The 18,582-nt window shown below is 52.7% G+C and overlaps 7 protein-coding genes across 7 annotated transcripts; 2 read left to right on the forward strand and 5 right to left on the reverse strand.

Moving 5' to 3' along the window:
• The first annotated feature begins 215 nt into the window (after window positions 1-215).
• CC77DRAFT_53407 (hypothetical protein) lies at window positions 216-4,032 on the forward strand. Its single transcript, XM_018532053.1, has 2 exons — window positions 216-281; window positions 619-4,032. The coding sequence occupies exon 2, from the start codon at window positions 692-694 to the stop codon at window positions 3,782-3,784; it is 3,093 nt and encodes a 1,030-aa protein (XP_018391918.1). The 5' UTR covers window positions 216-281; window positions 619-691; the 3' UTR covers window positions 3,785-4,032.
• CC77DRAFT_1015789 (glycylpeptide N-tetradecanoyltransferase) lies at window positions 3,921-5,938 on the reverse strand. Its single transcript, XM_018524092.1, has 3 exons — window positions 5,175-5,938; window positions 4,338-5,127; window positions 3,921-4,276 (listed from the first exon to the last, which is right to left on the reverse strand). The coding sequence occupies exons 1-3, from the start codon at window positions 5,864-5,866 to the stop codon at window positions 4,079-4,081; spliced, it is 1,680 nt and encodes a 559-aa protein (XP_018391919.1). The 5' UTR covers window positions 5,867-5,938; the 3' UTR covers window positions 3,921-4,078.
• Window positions 5,939-6,543: 605 nt separating this feature from the next.
• CC77DRAFT_1069707 (hypothetical protein) lies at window positions 6,544-9,022 on the reverse strand. Its single transcript, XM_018529096.1, has one exon. The coding sequence runs from the start codon at window positions 8,572-8,574 to the stop codon at window positions 6,835-6,837; it is 1,740 nt and encodes a 579-aa protein (XP_018391920.1). The 5' UTR covers window positions 8,575-9,022; the 3' UTR covers window positions 6,544-6,834.
• A 459-nt stretch (window positions 9,023-9,481) lies between these two features.
• CC77DRAFT_53440 (hypothetical protein) lies at window positions 9,482-12,637 on the reverse strand. Its single transcript, XM_018532055.1, has 2 exons — window positions 12,409-12,637; window positions 9,482-12,358 (listed from the first exon to the last, which is right to left on the reverse strand). Exon 2 carries the CDS (start codon window positions 12,222-12,224, stop codon window positions 9,630-9,632), a length of 2,595 nt encoding a protein of 864 aa, XP_018391921.1. The 5' UTR covers window positions 12,225-12,358; window positions 12,409-12,637; the 3' UTR covers window positions 9,482-9,629.
• Window positions 12,638-13,953: 1,316 nt separating this feature from the next.
• Window positions 13,954-14,484, reverse strand: CC77DRAFT_53437 (hypothetical protein). Its single transcript, XM_018532054.1, has 2 exons — window positions 14,055-14,484; window positions 13,954-14,003 (listed from the first exon to the last, which is right to left on the reverse strand). Exon 1 carries the CDS (start codon window positions 14,369-14,371, stop codon window positions 14,117-14,119), a length of 255 nt encoding a protein of 84 aa, XP_018391922.1. The 5' UTR covers window positions 14,372-14,484; the 3' UTR covers window positions 13,954-14,003; window positions 14,055-14,116.
• Window positions 14,485-14,874: 390 nt separating this feature from the next.
• CC77DRAFT_1069709 (hypothetical protein) lies at window positions 14,875-16,408 on the forward strand (the record flags this gene model as incomplete). The annotated part of the gene is made up of 2 exons (XM_018529097.1): window positions 14,875-14,928; window positions 14,986-16,408. 2 exons carry the CDS (start codon window positions 14,875-14,877, stop codon window positions 16,297-16,299), a joined length of 1,368 nt encoding a protein of 455 aa, XP_018391923.1. The 3' UTR covers window positions 16,300-16,408.
• Window positions 16,409-16,517: 109 nt separating this feature from the next.
• Window positions 16,518-18,485, reverse strand: CC77DRAFT_1056571 (tyrosyl-tRNA synthetase-like protein; the record flags this gene model as incomplete). The annotated part of the gene is made up of 5 exons (XM_018527924.1): window positions 16,518-17,261; window positions 17,312-17,660; window positions 17,710-17,996; window positions 18,048-18,201; window positions 18,250-18,485. 5 exons carry the CDS (start codon window positions 18,483-18,485, stop codon window positions 16,518-16,520), a joined length of 1,770 nt encoding a protein of 589 aa, XP_018391924.1.
• Window positions 18,486-18,582: the final 97 nt, after the last annotated feature.

The raw sequence follows: 18,582 nt of genomic DNA on the forward strand, positions 1-18,582 counted from the left end.
TGCGAGTGGTTCGATGAACGATGACGGAATGCGGGCTATCTCCGATAACACCGAAAGACTTATGGCTGGGCGCCATGCTTCGAGTGGCACCTCTCTACCTCACATGCACATGGACCTATCCCCATTGCATACAATGTTCTATAGTCAGCCTTTTCCAATCAGATCCGTGTCCACAGTTATTTTCTTTTCCAAAATATGAAGTTTGGTAGCGACTCGTCACATGGTCACCTCAATCGGTCTCAGCCGCGCTGTCGCCTTGTGTTGCCTTGAGGTTCTATTGGGTAGGTGCGGCCCTGTGCATATCCGTGGTTAGGCATTACCCGTCATTCTCATTTCCTGTGAACCTTCTTTGAGCACAGCTTGGAAATCGCCAGTCTATTTCTCCGTCACTTCGCCATTCACTACGCATAAGGGCTATCAGCGTTCACCGGCTGCAACACGTGCTTAAGGTGACTGCGCCTCAGCCTCACCTGATTTGGTCTCTCGTACACCACACTGAAACTAGGTATACACGCTTACACCACATCTCCTGGTCGCACTTATTGCCAGCGCTCAACCACCTCGCTGGGTCGTATTCACGTTCAACGATCAGCACTAATGCAATAACATATCTCAAAGGCCTACAATATCGATCTAACTCTACGGAGCCTTGAGATAGCATCTCATTGCCAGTGCAAGAAGTGAGTCAAGTATGGAAACACGAGGGGAATCGATGGACGGCCCTGAGAAAGGACAAGCAAAGGGGCAGTTTTCTGCCTCTGAGCCCACCCACGATAACTCGGCTGCAACTGCCAGCGGGTCAAACTGGAGACCTGTCAAGGACGATGGAAGAGTCGCACACTACCAGGAAGAAACGCCAACAAACTACGTCACCCTTAATACCTTTGAGGACCTCACGGCTCACCTTAAGACGACGAAATGTCGCATCTGCCAGGAACCGTTCTTTACCTCGGAACTCGACATTCGTCGTTTGTTCCAGGATTGGGCGGATGGCGCGGTAGATGAACTGTCCTGCAACGTTCGATGCAGTAGCTGCAACACGCGCTCATGCATCGCATGCGAGCCAGAACCCTTCGCAAGACCTTCTAAGATCTTGTCTCAATCTAGCAAACAATGCGTCTCGTGGTGCTGCGTTGGCGGTCGGTTATTTCTTATATGGGCACTCCTTTGTGGATTCGACCGGCACATCTGGGAATCTAGGGATGTCGGAAAGATTTCGAAGCAATCCAAGCTGGAGTCAAAGGCGCGTAAGACGGCTAATAAGCCCACCCGCGGTGGTGCTGTAGGCCTAAGGGGTGGTCATAGAACTCCGGCGGGCCACATGCCTCGTGGTATGGGGTATGGAGGACATGGTTACGACATGCACGAAGAAACTGACTATGATTACGACACCGATGAACTTGAGGAAGGCGACGATAGCGGCAACTTTGATGGTCCGGAGTGTGTGACAAGCGAAGCTAAGGGCTCCGAGCACAACTTAGGACACGTCGTGAACTCGAAGGAACCGGTATCTCCAAAGCCCAAGAAGGAAACCAAGATTTCAAGAGCCCGAAAGGCACAGATATGTGAAGATGTCTTCTGTGAAATGGTTCTGGGCTTCTTGACAGATCTGCTTCCGAGCCTCGAGCGAGAAACCTGCTTTGATTTCGATCCTCCTGAAGCTGTTCTGGAAATGCTCCGCAACAGCAAGATTCTCCAATACTGTGCAGAGTTACTCCGAAACGACTCATTGGCCGACGTTATGAAGCGCAGAAATCTCTACCAGACTCTGTTCACCTTCTTGATGAACGTGGGGTCACATAGCGAAACGAGTGCGGCTCTTTTTGGCCCTCGCTTTGTGCGTCCCGAGATGGTAGATCTTCTCACATTATCGTTCTGCGCTGCTGCACCCGATTTGAGAGAAAGCGTTTCCGTTCTCGCAGAGTGCCTACGTAATCTCACTACTCAGAGTGCCATGATCCTCCTGAGCGCTAAGAACAATGAGGAGGACTTCAAGAATCAAGAAGGCCAGCAGATGATATGGATCTGTAGTAGCATCTCAGCCCTTTCACAATTTATCAAGGATAACACCCCCACAGAAGCTGGTAGCGAAAAGGGCAAGGAGGCTGCAGTAGTCCTTGAGGACCTTGCAATGGGAGAAGTGGAGGAGAACTTGATCAAACAGACTCATCACTATTACAAACAGGCGAAGAAACTTGACTTTTCCCGTCCGGGGAGGTTCAAGCGACTAGTTACGGAGATCACAACGCTGCAAACAGGCCTTCCGCCAGGTATCTTTGTACGCTATTGTGAGAACAGGCCAGACATCCTCAAGTGCGTCATCACTGGGCCTGTTGGAACACCGTATGAGAACGGCCTTTTTGAGTTCGACTTCTTCTGTACCACGGATTTCCCCCATACCCCTCCACTAGTCAACTTTAAAGGAACAGCAGGTGGTCGTATATCCATCAATCCAAATCTCTACGCCGATGGCAAGGTCTGCTTATCCCTTCTCGGTACATGGTCTGGCGAGCCCTGGAGTGCTAGCGAGTCAACGTTACTGCAAGTCTTGATATCGATACAGGCAATGATACTGTGTGAGGAGCCGTGGTACAACGAGCCAGGAAGAGAGGCTGGCTACACTCGCAGTCCCAATAGTCCTTCGGCAATGTACAACGACAAGATTTGCGAGCACACTGTACGTACTGCGATTCTAGCTTGGCTCGACAAACCGCCGCCACTATGGAAGGACGTAGTCGATCATCACTTTAGAGAACATGGCAATGCCATCCTCAAGACAGTGGAAGAGTGGACCAAGAACAAGATGAGTGGTACGAAGAAGCCCCGCCCTGAAACCAATCCTATCGACGATGAACTATACGACTATGATGAGATCTTTGCTGTTGCTCGAGGTCGAACTGTCACTTCAGAAGATATGGGTACTATGCTGCCCAAGCTACACACTGCTTTGAAGGAGCAGTATGGGGCCACATTCGAAGTCACATATGTGCCACCTGTAGAAAAGCCGACTCCACCGCCACCAACTCCAAGGAGACCAGATCCCTCGTCATCGTTGTGGCCGACGGTCGGATCTCTACAATTCGATGTTGGGCTAAGCGCCTCGGGAGCGCCGCCTCCAGGGTCCACACCACCTGCATTGGCTCCACCATCATCACTCAGCCCACCACTTGGTGTGGCTAGTTCGATAGAATCATATCAGCATCAGATTGCTGCCACTGCAGCTGCTGGACGTGGTGGCTACACTCAAGGCATGGGCCGCGGAGCATTCTCGGGTGGGGACTCCGTTTTCGGCTACACCCTATACAACTGGGATGGAGGCGTGGCGATGCCAAACACGCAGAGTGGATCTTCCATGGGAGACTCTTCCGGTGCTCCTAGGTATGACACCAGGTCGACTACCCGTGGGCGCGGTGAGTACGGTGGCAATTCAAGCACCCGCGGAGGGCGGGGAGGTTTCCCCCTCGGTCCTTCACTGCCTTCATCTGGTGCCGACATCAACTTGGGTAGTGGTCGAGGCCGAGGTCATACAACGCTGGGTCATGGGCCTGGGGAGGGAGATGCACAGGGTGGTCAGGCAACTTCATTTGCTCCCTTCTCTCCCCCAACTCCCACCAACTTCGGTTGTGGACGAGGTGCAGCTCCTCCGGACGACAACTTGACCATAGGAGATGCGCTACCTGGGACTCGTGGTCGGGGCTTTACCAACGGTCGTGGCGGACGAGGCGGCCGCGGTGGACGTGGGCGGGGTAGAGGTCGTGGCGGTCGAGGAGAGGGCGGACCTTAGAGAGAAACTGAGGTGGAATGGCATGGTTGCTGCTTGAGATGAGGGGTTGTACCTGCCTATCAACGGGATCGCAAGGCATGAGCGATAGCATTCTTCACATCACGTAGATGGGACCACTAGTAATCGGGAATAAGCATGGTGGAATGTAGGTAGTAATTGATGCATTCAGAAAGATATCGGCAGGCCTTGCACAACGACGTGTGCTCATACCAACATACCCGGATACACACATCCATCCCATAGCAAAACCGCTATCCAAACACCGCAGCAGATGCACGCTGGAAGAACTCACGATTACAACATGACCAAGCCAATACCACCCATGTGGTCCTTGCTTGACTGGTTGCGGCCATCAATGCCACCCGGTATCGGCGCAGCGCGGTAGTTGTACAGGTAGTAGTGCAGCGAGCCGTCTCCGGCGCCGAAGCGTTGTTCCTCGAGGAAAAGCGGGTTGTCAAGGAGTGTGAGAGCGTTGAAGACGTCAAAGTCGGCCTGGTCACAGCATGTTAGTAGAAGTTTGGGTTGTCGGACAGCAACGAGGTGGAGTGCTTACTTTCTTGGCCAAGATCAACGCGTCCTTCATCAACAGGTTCAGTCGCTGCTTTAGCTTCGTCTTATCCTTGTCCTCTTTTTCAAACGCTACTTCTGTGCCATAGTAGAACAGGTACGCTGCCTTGATGGTGTTGTGCTTCTTGTTACCGATCACCGTACTCTCCAGGTTGTAGAAAGAGAAATAGTCGGTGATCTTATGAGTGTCGGGATCCTCGACAACATAGCTCCATACAACCTGTTCCTTGGGCTTCTCCTTTGGCGCCATCCAGTGCTCGAACTCGGTCTTGTTGAAGACTTGTGCCATATCCATGCGCGCTAGGTATCGCTTAAGAAGATCGACAGCTGCGTCCACATCCTTGGCCTCCATCTCGCGGAGTCCAGGGGTAGCTGTGGTATCTGGGAGCTTGTATCGTACAATTTGACGTGTCTTGGTGCTACCATGGGGGAGAGGGGAGAAGCCGACATCATATAGCTTCTCCCAGTCGATCGCGCGGTGGAAGTAGCGAGCTGTCGATACGGGAGTAGGTAGCAGAGACCCAACGGTATATACCGCTTGGAATGTGCCCTCGACGTAACAGCGGCGGGTGATCTCCTTGATGAGGACGGGTGCTAATCGCTTAGAGCGGAGCTTCTTGTGGACGCAGAGGAAGTTGACTTCGGAGCAGTTGAGAACTTTGTCGCGTACTCGCATCTGTATTGGGATACCGGAGATGAAAGCAACGAGCTTGCCTGAGGCGGTTGCGCGGACACCAACGTGCCATTCCTTCTTCCAGCCTGGTGCTTTCAGGGCCCTGCTTGCGTTAGCGGAAGTCGTCCATGGCAGCACGCGATTGCCTACCAGTTCAGAAATGATGGCGAGTATTTGAATCGGAAGGTCGCGTCCTTGTCTTCAACGTAGTGGTTTGTGAGCAGCTCATAGACCTCCTCGAGCTGCTTTTCGTCCTCCAGGTCCATCGTTACCCACTCAAAACCGGGGTACATGGGACTTGGGTTCTTGTCAACCTCCTCGATCTTGATCTCCTTGATAGGTCCGTCCTTGATCTTTTCCTTGTTGGCCATTTCCTCGAAGCTGGGCACGGGCTGCGTCTTCCAGAAGGCGTGACTGGCCATGTCCTTTTGGCTGCCTTGGGGCGCCAGACCTGTCAGCATCTCGTTGATGTTGAGCTTCTTGATCAATTGCGCCAGCTCCTCCTTGCTGTTTGCCTTGCCCTGCAACTCGTTCGCTAGGCCGGGATTGTTGGCGAGCAACATGTTCAGCGCTTCCTTTGGTAGGACGTTTCCTGCGGGCGCATTCAAGTCTGTGACGTCGCCGGCCTTGCCCTTGCCGCTGATGGCATCCTTCATCTTGCGCTTCCTGCTCTTCTTCTTCTTTTCTGACGCCCCCTCTGCGTCTTCTACTGTCTCGGTCGCGTCATCGCCGCTCTCGTCTGCGGATTCCGCTTCTGGCTGCTTGCTCGATTCGGCGACAACTTCGGCGGCCGCTTGCGACGTCGCGTCCGGGTCTGACACCTTTGAGTTTTCCTGAGGCATAGTGGAAAGGTATAGGTGGTGTCGGCGGTTATATGGGGGAGGTGTGGCTGTTGAGTGTTGACTGCCAGCTCAGGAACAGGTAATTGAGAGCACTGCGAGCTGCTTGAGTGGGGCACATGGAGGGGCTGTCGCGTCGCGCTTGCCCTGCACCCTCATCATCACCACAAATTCATTTGTATTCTGCTGAGAGGCGCAGACAATACTTTACACTTGGAGAAATATGTAGTTCAAAGTTTGATTCTATAGAGAAAAAAGGACAAGTAATTGGGTATCTTTCCAGCCAAACTCCAAAACACCCCTCGAGCATCCAGAACATCTGGAAAGCAACATACGTCAAACTCGTAAAAACTCAAAAGGTATCATACAGAAGAAAATCAGATCAGTAGATCTAGGAAACATCGTGCAGAACAAACCCAAAGATACCATCGCATCCAAAATCCTCAACACCGAATCCACCTCTTCCTCCCCTTACGCGATTCCACTCAAGCACCCCTGCTTGCACCTACCCTCCCAGCCTCCGTCACTTGCTTCTCACTGTCCATCCCACAAAGCACCACGCACCCATTCAATCACCGAACACAGATAAAACATAAACAAGTCTACCCTCAAACCCCTCAATCCTTCAGAACGGGACTTTTCAGTCGCTCAGGCACCGCGGACGGACTATACCTGCTGCATGGGATTGGTGAGAAGCTGTTTGAAAGACATTTGTGTGCACTACAACTACACTGTCTCGGCTTCATAAAGGGTTCGGCTAGGCTTGTCTATGTTCGATCATGGTTCAAGTGGAAGGGGAAGGGGTAGTGGTGAGATGGTCCGCGAGAATCGGTGACGGATGATGGTGACGGTAGGCGTTGTTTGGAGTGTTCGAGTGGCGTTGGCGTGCGGTGAGGATTCCGTCTTGTCGATGCTGTTTCTCTCTTCCCCGTCTGTATCTTTGATCGGAGCGTTCACAGTTCCACCAGTGCCTAGGCAAAGTTCCTCGTGAGCGGGAGGTAGATCGACCGGGGCGCAGGCTCATCAGTCAGGAAAGGATCAGCCGTCCACTCACTCATCCTTGGGAACGAAGCCGTCTTGTGCTGGCGAAGCGGCGAAGCACCAAACTGCATCCCAGCGACGAACTTGACGATCTCGTCGCGTTCGAAAGGAACAAACTTGGCTTCCATAGCCGTGGCGACATCATCAACCTTGGGTCCCCATACATCCAAAGTGCGGACGTTGACCTGGGCGCACTTGGCGAGGATGCTAAGGGAATTACGGTAATCCTTGTAAATAGTCATGTTACCTCGATCGAGGATCTGAAGAAACTCTGGGCTCCGAATGGTTTGGCTGATGGCGCTGTAGAATGCGATGATGTCGTCGGTATGTGAACGCGACGCATCTTTGTCTTCCAACGCTGCTTGATATGCAAGAAACAGCAGAGCGGTCTGGGTCCAGTCGTAGGTCGCTGTTTTGCAATAAGCCTCGTGGACTTTGTTTCCATAGGCCTCAGCCTCGTCTTTCGTCAAATCGTCAGGTAGTGGTGTGTTCAGATAACGGAGGCGAGAACGATTGAGGGCGGCTTTGCCCATTGCGAGCACAACCCAAACCATACCGAGAAATGTCTTGAGAAGCTCCAAGGCCACGGAGCAGATGGTACAAACGCCCTTCAAAAAGGTCACATAGCCTGCTTTCCAGATTTTCCAAGAGACATCCTCATGTTCAAGGCCGAAACAAACTTGCGCCGTGACTCGCAAAGCATCCAGCATGTGTGGTATGATTTGCTTCCAAGATCGGATACGGAGCTTGATCACGACAATGATCAAGTTCCAGAAGAAGAATAGGAGGTCTGTCCTGATGGCCTTGAATATCTGGGACCAGGTCACCGGGTTTGGGTAAGTGTCGTAAAGGCCCGGGGAAAGACATTCTCCGATGGTGATTACGGATATATGTCGTTCAAATATCTTGTCGATGCGACGCTTGCTTGTTCGGCCTTCGTACCAGTCGTGTGCTTGTCTAGTGAACCACTGTCCTACACCATTCACGACCGTCTTGACAAACCTCCAACAAAGGGGAGGAATACACTTAACGGGTGGCAGTTGCGTGTGAACGATGAGAATAAGTGGGTACGACAGGAAGGTACTGAAGATCCTTGGCCATACGATGTATCCTTCTGACCATCCGAACCAGTAGTCGGTGAGCAAACAAAACCAACCCAGGAGCAAACCTGCATATCCAATGCGGCATCCAGTGTGCTGGAAGGAAGCATTGATAACTGGGAGGACCTGGCCGAGGCTCCGCATGGCGCGGCCTTTGCCCATGGCGAAGACAGTGGCCCACCAAGCCATGATGATGACGGCAAAGATGGTGGCGAGGAATACAACCAAGTCAAGCTTGGAGTACTGGGGTACCACCATCGCGTGCGCAGTGGACACGCGATTCTGGGCCCTGTAGCGGGACTCACTGTGGTCAGGCGAGGAGTACTTGTAGGGGTTGGGCCTAGGACGACTAGACTGAGGAGTGGGAGTGGAGGAGATAGTGGGGATGGCGTGAGTGATGGCAGTGGCAGGGATACCGACTGTCTCGGTGACAGTGACGGTTGGCAAGATGACAGGCGCTTCGAGCATTAGATGAGTGACGACGACGGCCTCGATGTGGGAGGTAGGAACCGTGGATTTGAACCACGGAACCACACCGAACAAGGCGGGCAAGACCTTGAACGCCCACATAGTGTTGACGGTTGTCGCGATGCACTATCAGAGCGAATGGAATGGCGAGAGCCGAATTGGCGAAGTGGATGGACTTGTCGCAGTTGCGAAGTAAAGAAGTGTAAGATAGACAGACCCAGCGGCGATTGATTGAGTGTGATGTTTTGTCAATGTGTGTGGTTCTGTCAGTCGCTGTGCGTGGAAGAAGGATCGCAGAGTTGGAGGGGCGTGGATTTAATGTGTAGATGCGACAGTCTAGCGCGATTAGGTCGGCGGCGTGACCAGTTTTTGGACCCTTTTTGGATCTTGAAGGTGGGAGGTGGGGGACCTTAAGCGGGGAGTGCAAGGTTCTGATGGGTAGAGCGGTGGTAGGCTTCATGTTGGGGAGGTTTGGGTTGAGGTGAAAGGGGAAAGTTGTGGAAGGCCGACTTAGAGATATCAGGGGAACACGAGAACACCTAGTAGCGACCACAGTACAGCGGAGAGAGCATCTGTACACTAACCGCGATTTGGCTGTACATTAGCGATGGATATCGGAGCCTGATACGTTGTTGGTATATTACATAAGTCCGCGGTCGTTACCTGTATTCATCAGTCACCCAGCATCTTCACTGTTCACATGTATCAAGACGCCTGGAGGCTTCGACTAGCTTTGTAGTTTTGTCACATCAATCTAATTGCTATGGTATTTGTGCTATGCTACTCACTATCCTTTTCGCTAATAGATCAAGACTGCCGTTTATATCGAACTCCACCATCGGGTATTTCCCACCAACCATAACAAAACAAACATTAGATCCAGTCCATCGGTCATGACAATGCGTCCACGGGACGGGTATAAGAGGAAAACATGGTGTTAAGGATAGTGAACGAAAGGAAAAAGAGACACGCCAGCGCTGTGCTGATCCACGGGCACACACCAGCCCTTTGATATCGTACAAAGATATTGAACAAGATCTGAATGTAATGAAAATGGAGATGCTATCTGGTTTGATGAAAAATGTAAGAAGGGTATCGCTATGCTGGGAAAGGCAAAATCTCAAATCTAACTGATGTCGCGAAACGATGGATGATGCTTAAGAAGAGGATGAAGGCGGCGCACGTATCGTGGTGCCGTTCTGAAACTTGATCGTGAAGTTGACAAGGTCCAAATCGAAAGGACCAACATCAACACTACCACCGTCCGCATTCCCGTTGCGATCGTTTGTAAGCAGTGTTTGAATTGACTCCTGTGCGCTCGCGGCAACGTCCAGGTCCTTGCTTTCCTGGAGCGCAAGGAGTACAGCTACACGAGCAAAGTCGAGAGCACTGATGTTGCTTGAGATAGGTTGTGTTATGATGGTTTCAGCTTTAGATGTGCTCTCGTCACTCGAAGCCTCAGCTTGGCCAACCTGGCCCACGGTCTGGCGCTTGGCTTGTTGACCAGGAGCTTGCGCAGGATGGGGATGGTGAAGTACTGGTAATGTACGTGACGGGTGGAGCGTAGACTTCAGATCCATAGAGTGGAGACGATGCGGAACAGAACGAGAGGCAAGCCCATTGAACGTGATGAGGGCATTTTCGGCAGCGCAACTCAGAGACAACTGAGAGAACAGCGCCAGCACGCGTGTGCCGTCCAAAGGGATATTGAACTTGGGAGCGGTGGTCTCAAGAAGGCGAGGAATGCCGGAGCCCATGGTTGCGTTGTTAGCAGTGCCGGCAAGGTTAGTTGTGGTGCACCCGGTGGCATCATCGTTCGTGCATGTACTTCCCGTGAAGCCATTGATGCATACGCAATTGCATGATCGGTCAGAATTCAGGATCGCGATACCGCCATTTTGGCAGGTGATGAGACCGTTGCATTGCTCGTTGCCTTGACCCGGACCAGACGTGGGAAGTGGTTGAGCAGGAGCGTTGGTGTTGCTCATGTTGTTGTTGCCTCCGGTGTTGGGGCCTTGGGTTTCTTGAGCTGCAGGAGTGTTGTTGACTCCTTTGTTCATGTTTGGTATGACGACTAGGACTACTGGGATGACGACTGCAGCAGCGATGATAACCAGTAAGACTATCAGGAGCGTAATGAATGTCCATAACGGCATACCACAGCATCGTCGGCGCGGCTTTTGTTTTTCGTTACTCAATCCAGAGTCTGTGACACCATTGCGCGAATAGCCACCTGATGGCCATTTGGATAGACTGCCGTTCCCAAAGTTTGGAGTACCACGGCCCGAACGGTTGGGTGTTTCTTGGCCAGGCGGCGGAAATGCAGCAAGCATCTCAGACAATCCGGATTGTCGGACTTGGTTCCTATCGGGAGCGCCGGTTTCCCAGAAGTCTAGACCAAGTCGACTCGCTGTGCGTCCACGATCGAGATTTGCTGCTAGTCGTGTGGCTCTTCGGATGAGATCTGGCAAGCTTGTCAAGCTACCGCGCGCCTCGGCGTCTCGGACCGCATCCATATCGAGCCTTGCAGGCCTTCGCATACCAGCACGCTCGGCTAGTCCAGTCGGACGTAATTCCTGTTGGAGTGGTGACGCTGTTCCTGTGTAGTTTTTGCCTTTGAACATCTCCATAGTGTCTACAGAGTCTGCAGAGACGCCTCTGCTGAGAGGTGACCTCGGCATGCCTGACGGGCTACCGTCCCTTGCGAGAGCTGCAGCCCCTAGCCCCATGGCCCCTAAACCGATACCAACGCCATCTTTCTTTGCATCCGCTCCGTTCTTCTTGTTTCCAAAGCTGTCAATTGACTTGATGGTCATCAGCGATGGCTTAGTCCGCCTGCCTAAGCTCGCTTGCCTTACGAGTGCCGGTGATTGCTGAACGAGGCCGCTTCGGTCGTCGTGATCGGTCGGAGTCGGTGAGATGGTGCCGCGATCGCTGGTAATAGTCTCACCATCGTCCGAGTATAGGTCGTCATCAGGGTAAAAGGCCTTGTCGTCTGTGGGAAACACATTGCTAGAGGCAAAGGATCCACGTTGTGATTGTATTCTTGAAGAGTTGTTCTCCGACTCCTCAACGATGGGTGATACATACGACATCTGTGTATAGTACGACGACGGACCTCTTCGGGAGGAAGGCGGCGGGCCTAGACTCGGAAATCGTCGAGCTTGTTGTATGCTTGGCATAGGTGGTTGGGGCACAGGAAAGTCGGGTATGGATCCTATCGAAGAGTCCGAGGCTATAGATGAGGTAGTTATTGGGCGCGAGGAACGGAAAGAGCCAGGAGAGAAGGTATCGCCATTGGGATGTAGATATCCCGGGGAGGCTGGTGAAGGGAGTTCAGGGGACAGCTGTTGGATGGGAAACTCGTCGGACACAGGTCGTGCAAACTGTGGCGGTGGTTGTAGTCTTTTTGGAGAGCGCGGTGGGATATCAGGACTGGAGTCTACCAATTCCCTGGTGATGTTCGGCAGTGGCCATTGTGGTGACGGCGAGTCTGCTTCAATATCATCTCTGCTTCCCGAGGGCGCAAGTCTTTGTGGTTTCTCGACCTGCTCTTGAGACCGCTGCGAAACAAGTTGGTTCGGTCGTCGAGGAAGACCTATTATCTTCGATGTGTCTGGGAGCTGGGTCTTCTTCTGTGCAGCCTGCATTCTCTCACGAGCCGCCCGTACTGAGCCCTTCTTCGCGTCTCCATCGTTGCTCGCATCTGTTGCACCGTATACTCCGGCGCCCAGTCTCTGGTCGTAACTCATGAATTAGATTTCGGAATGTTGACGGTAGATGTGCCACTTGACACAGGTTTGATGATGGAAGGGTATCGTGCGACGTAAGGTTCACGCCCTCGATGCGCGAAGCTGTTGATGTTGACGAGTATGCTCCAGGCAGCCTGCGGAGTGTGAGAGCGTTGACTGTGAGTCCGACTGTGCAACTACTGACGCATATGCACTTGTTGCAACACAGCTGATGGCCAATGCGAACATGTATGAAAGGCAGGCCTTGAAGTGCTCAAATCCCGGAAAGCTGGTCCAGGTACCTGAAGCAGATTGCAGGCAGAGAAGTGAGTGGAGGATAGACGCCAGGAACAGGACAGAATGATTTGGTACGCGTCGGTAGACAGCGGAAAGCAGCGATTCCTTGCGTGAGAGAAGCCCAGTTGCCTCAGGTTTCAGGGAGTCAGGAACCAGGAGGTGAGTGATACGGCGTATCAGATGATGAGTGACCTACAATCTCACAGATCAGAATGAGTGCCTCGCATGATCGGTGGTGCTCAAGTGGGACAACAAGGGCTCTCCCAACGAAGAGTTCATAGTAATGCAGAGTAGAACCGGACTGCTATAGTCCAAGAGCCTATGCAGCCCAGCAACAACAAGCCAAATACGACAAGAGCAGACGCAGAAGGGAGGCAGAGGGGAAGGTGTGACGTTGCCTGTTGCAGCACCGTGACGGTGATCCCAATGGGGTTTCAAAGGAAATCCATGTACGTACAGTAAGAGGTTCTGGGCCAAGTCAGACGAGGGTTGTCGGAAAGACGGGTTATCGATAGGAAGCGATGCTGGATGAATGGAGGCGGTTGAATTGATTGACAGCCGTTGGCCAAGTATATGGAATATTTACAGCGAGTAAATGCGGGGACTAAGCTACGCGGAGGTATCGAAAGTAGTAAAAAGAAAGTATGATAGTTAGAATGCGGCAAATCGATGTCGCTGGAGGAGCTTCGAGCTCGCGATATGGACTCAGGCCAGGATGGAATGGGAACAGTGAGGATGAGCAGAAGGCAGTCGAGGCAGCGACCGCATGTCTCGCAAATACAGAGACTTTGGAGTGGCAGGCAGGGCAGATTGTGGAACACGCAAGGTTGGCATGGTTCAGAGTTTAGAAGCACAGACTAGAAGGTGTAGTGCAGGAAGCGAAGACGCCACGACATGCGCGGTCGACTCAGGGGCCTCGTACTGGTCACTTTTTAGTGAAAGCAGCATGGTGCGACAGTCGCGGGCAGCGCACACACTCCCGCCCCAGCACGAGGTGAGGAGAAGGTCCCGAGGATGCGCCCAACGTGCGACGGTGCGAGAGCGTGCGCCTTTTCGAAAACGTCCGCTGCAATGGTGATGATGACTGCAATTATGTTATCAAGGTCGCGCCCGGCGCAGGTGAGCTATTCGTGGCTGTCAGCAATCTGCGATGGTCCGGCAACATTGAAGGATGCTTCAGATGCATGCGGCCCTGGTGTGTTTTACATAGCATCACCTTGCGTAGACGAGGCGGGCCCACGAGTCGGTCTCGAGTGTCGTCCCGGCCAAGACAGCCCATTTTAGAATTCGCGTCCTGTTCCTGCATGCATAACGCCTCATTGGGTCCAGACAATACTTCCATAGCGACTCCTACATAGGGTAGGTGCAGGAGCGCGAACCGTCGTACCTGGAGAGGTTTTTTTCAGCAGCGCGCACACACTGTCCAGACAATGTCGTCACAACCCATGTGATCGGAGAAAGGGCCGAGCCTGTAGATTGGATCAAGGGCCAAGATCGATGTCTCTTTTTGCGAGGCTCAGCGAATGAACGCAGGATGGAGATTAAATGACATACAGAACCGCAGTGTCCGTGAGGGCGGGATCAGAGTGGACAGAGCGGTGCCCGCTGGCTTGCAATCAACGTGAGGCGCCCCTAGATAGCGATCGACAAGCGAGATCCAGCGGCCTTGTGGTGCCGATTACGCCGTCCCGCGTATCGTGGTACTGAACCTGAACCTTGAAGAGATTCGTGGAGTATCGTAAGGCTGACTTTATCCAGCAATTACCGTTAAAGTTCTTACAAAGTTTGGTACTTGGCCGTTGGGCAGGCACGCGGCTCGTCTCAACACGTGAGGCCAGCCTGCCGGAGATGATGAGCAAAAAAAGAAACATCCCGCGAACGCCTCTTATCGACTTGATTCGAGCGAGGTGCTCTGTGCATACGGAATCGCGGTCATCGCTACCAGATACTGCGAAGACCCTCTGTTGCCTCCACCTGTACCTGCGTCCTCCCGAGGTGCCTGTTCTGCATGCGTCATCCTCTCGCGACTCGAGACTCCACTAGCAGTCAATGTGTTCTGACTATTGAATCCTCCGGAAAAATGGTCACACCCCACACATGTGCGATTCATTGTTGTCGTGGTTGTCTCTGCAATCTTGCTATGCGCTTGTGCTACAACAACATGATGGGGAAGCAACTACTAGTGCACAGTTGACAGGCATGACGGGTGACTGCAGCATGTGGGAGCGTTGGTGTAGCTCCTGCACGTCTCCCATAAAAACGCCAGCCACAAGGTCATGTACTACTGCTGAAGCCATCCTCGAGTCATCTTTGTGCAACCTCTCGGACCCACGCGGAATCTGGACTCAAGCATGCCGAGACGTCTCGGATAGCCATGAGAGACAATAGGGAAACCGCGCAGCCGATCAATATGGCCTCTCCTCAGCAAGTTCGTGGAGGGTTGATGAGTCGGACATCGTTTACGTGTTACTTAACTATATTGTAGGGGATTGTCAAAGGACGCAGTTCCACAACCCGCGATCCTGTCACACCCAGTCCGGGCTCCATACGTCTGCTCCTGCATGTCGACAGCGTGAAAGGCTCTCCGGATGGTGGCATAGCTCTTGAACCGTCAGATGGCGCACACACCAGTTTGACTACAAACGACATCTTCACCGACCATGGTTTGGCACAGCCAATACCGGTTGCTTCAAAGTTACCAGGACCAGATGACTTCCTGAGTTCGCCTTCCAAACAGGCAAACATTCGGGTTCGGCGAGCGAACAATGGTTCAGCACTACTGCAATCCCCAGCTCGTGCGGGACATGCTGCACGGATGAGACAGATCTTCGAGGACGCCAGTCGTGACCACATATCGCCTCAAAGTGGGCAGAGCGTATTATACCCCCAATTGCCAAATATCTCGAGGAAAGCGTCACCAACAAAGGAGTACGACGGAGATGAACGACATTGTACTCTCACATCATCTCCGACACGTCCTTCAGAGTCTTTGTGCTTATCGACAAGCTCATCTCGGATAGTACAACATAAGCTACAGCTAAAGAGCCCTCACATATCCGAGCAGAGTTCAGAGTCGTGGTCCGATGATTCGGGTTACTTCATTGCGGGCTCTCGAAGCCGCACTTACAGTCTCACTGGCCCGCCTAGGGACCGAATTAACGACTGGCTAACAAATGTAGCTGAAAGCGAACGGAATACACCTACTGTGAAAGATGAGATGGAAAGCCAGTCCAGCAGTTTCTCATCACTATTACCACCGCCCCATAAACTCACTGACATTGATCTCCTCCACAAGAGTTCCGAACAGTCGCCCACTCCCACCTGCGATGCCACTATTCAGGACCCGTTCCTTGATTTCGACACTAACCCACGTACCCCCTCACTATTCAAGTCTCTTCCCGCACGGCGATTTCCTAACATATCTTCGTCCAAACCTCTCACAACTCAAACTCAAGCTCAGTCTACAGAAACCGTCACTGTCCGCTCTCGCAACTCCCCAGCAAGACAGTCAATCTTCGAAGACGGCGGCGTCCAACTCAGCCCTCTTAGTCCCAACGTGTGCATCGAACGCGGCCCCACGCGCTATCACTCTGCACGTACATCACCAATAAAGGAACGGCGAGCCATGCGGTACAACGAGAATAGGAATGAGGATAGCGGTATCGGGCTGGCACAGACAGAGGCAGGAGTACAGGACAGTCCGCTTGCACCATGCAAGATCGGTGCCGGGACTAGGTTCCAACATCCTAGACATGGTGTAAGGGGTTTTGGGAGGTTTGGTCGACATCTGGAACAGTGAGGAGTTCCAGACGGCGATCTTCCAGGAAGTTCTGAATAATGGTAGAAGGGCGTTGGAGGTTATGAGGAATTAATACTGGTGCAGGCATTGCTTTTACGTTTCGCCAAAGAACATCATCAACGCTGCAGGAGAGTTGGATAACATAATAGAATAGAGTGGAGCATATGACATAGCATTCGTCCTTTTGTTCCACCAGCAGTGGATCCTCCTCCAACTTCTCATGATTCTTGTTGCTCCGTCTCCTCTGCCTTCTTCTCAAGCTTATCATCCCTAACTACTCTACAGATCTGAATCTTCGTCTTTCCGGATCTCAAGACTAGTGCCTCCCAGTCCACAAGATAGTGGTTGGGATCTACATCTTTCTCCGGCTTGATTCTTGACCACTTCAGCGCAGTGGGATTCTCAGACGGACCAGAGTTCGGTACTACAACGTAGGCACCGTTGTTTGCAATCATGCGGTTGGCTTCAGATTTGGAGCTCGCAAGACCGGCGGCGTGGAGAATTTGTGGGAAGGAACCCGGTTGAAGCATCGAAAGAGGCAGCGTGACGATGTTCTCATTGATGTTTTTTTGTTGTTCTGATGTAGTGTCGGATACCGATTGCGTAGTTGAAGAGGCAGCATAGGCCTTCTTGTACTCGAACAACTCTTTATCCATCTTCCCCATACCTTCCTTTGCTGCAACAACCGTACCTTTGTGCTCGGCAATCGAGTTTCTCAGCGAGAGTAACGAAAAGGTGTGGGCGCCCTGACCGAAGGCGTCCTTGTGTGCGGTAATGGCCTGCTGTGCTGCCGCGGCTCCGTGTGCCAACTCGACGATCTCGCGGGCGAGAATGTGTTGGGCGAGGCGTTTTGAGGGATCTTGGGCTTGCCGCGCCATTAGGAGGGCGATGGAGTCAAGAGGGAGGAAGGTGAAGAGTTTGAGGTAGCGTTCTACGTCTGCATCGGCGGTGCGGAGGAAGTACTGTACCAATCTGTCAGTAGTAGATCTCTAGTAAAGTGCGAAAAGCATACTTGGTATAAGTCGAACGAGTTCAGCATTTGACCATCAAGCCAGACTGCGTTGCCCGCGCTCTTGCCAAACTTCTCGCCCGACGCTGTTGTAAGCAGTGGTGTAGTGAGACCATAGGTTGCAACCCGTGGGTCTTCTTCACCTTCTGCACCGTCTTCCATGGGATATATCTTCCGCATATGGCTGACGGCGCCCATACCCGCAATGATGTTTCCGTACTGGTCAGATCCGCCGATTTGGAGTTGAACGCCCTGGTTTCGGTACATGCTCCACCAGTCGTAGGCTTGGAAGAGAGGGTAGCTGAATTCAGATATGGCCATGCCTTCGCCGCTCTCCATCCGTAGCTTGACTCTGCAAGTGTGTGAGAAGAGGAGGCCTATGAAAGGCTTGGAGGACTTACGAATCGCGACCAAGCATGGCACCCAGGCGCATGCCAGACCCAAGATCCCTCATCAATTCTATCGCACTCAGGTTCTGCAACCATTTCTTGTTGTTGAGGATGTCCCGTTTTCGACTGACGAACTGCGGGTACTGGTGCTTGATCCCCAAGCATTTCACGTTGGTCCACAGCTTCTCCAGCTGGTGTTGTATGCTCTTCACGTTCATAGACTGCACGTCTTCGCCCTGCCGCGAACGAGCTGTCGTCCTGCCAGATGGGTCGCCAATTTGCACTGTGCCTCCACCTAACTATCCATGATTAATTCCCGCTTTGTGTATATCGAATCGTGGGCGGCTCACCAAGCTGACGGTGTAGTAGCCATGAAGGTACATCCAGTAAAGCGCCATGAGGGGAAGAAGGTGTCCGACGTGTAACGAGGGGGCTGTTGGGTCTACGCCAACATACACGCCTGTGCGCTTCTCGGTGAGCAGCCAGTCAAGCGTTTGGCGTCCACTGCCAATGTTCAGTATGATTGAGATTGATGCCTATTATCGTGCTCACCCAGCGACATCCTTTACGAATCCTCGCTCTTCAAGTAGACTGAGCATACTCTGCTGCATGCCTGATCGCACCTTCCCCGCCTGGTCTTCCCATTGCGCCTGTCTCGCTGCCGCATCTGGTTCTTCGGCAGCCCATCTCTTGTCCGGCCGCTCACCGCGCGCGAGGCTGTGTTGCTGTCGTGTACATTGCCGACAAACAAATTGCCGGGGCCTTGACAGGTGTCTCAAGGCTGACATGGCTGCCAATTGAGCGGCATGGAAACTTTGGCCCGTGTCAAAATGTCCCAGATGCCAAGATGGGACCCCGATGACGCCGATTGGCTGGTTTTGAGCT

Source organism: Alternaria alternata (genome assembly GCF_001642055.1).
Source record: "Alternaria alternata strain SRC1lrK2f unplaced genomic scaffold CC77scaffold_1, whole genome shotgun sequence".
Classification (NCBI taxonomy): Eukaryota; Fungi; Ascomycota; class Dothideomycetes; order Pleosporales; family Pleosporaceae; genus Alternaria; species Alternaria alternata.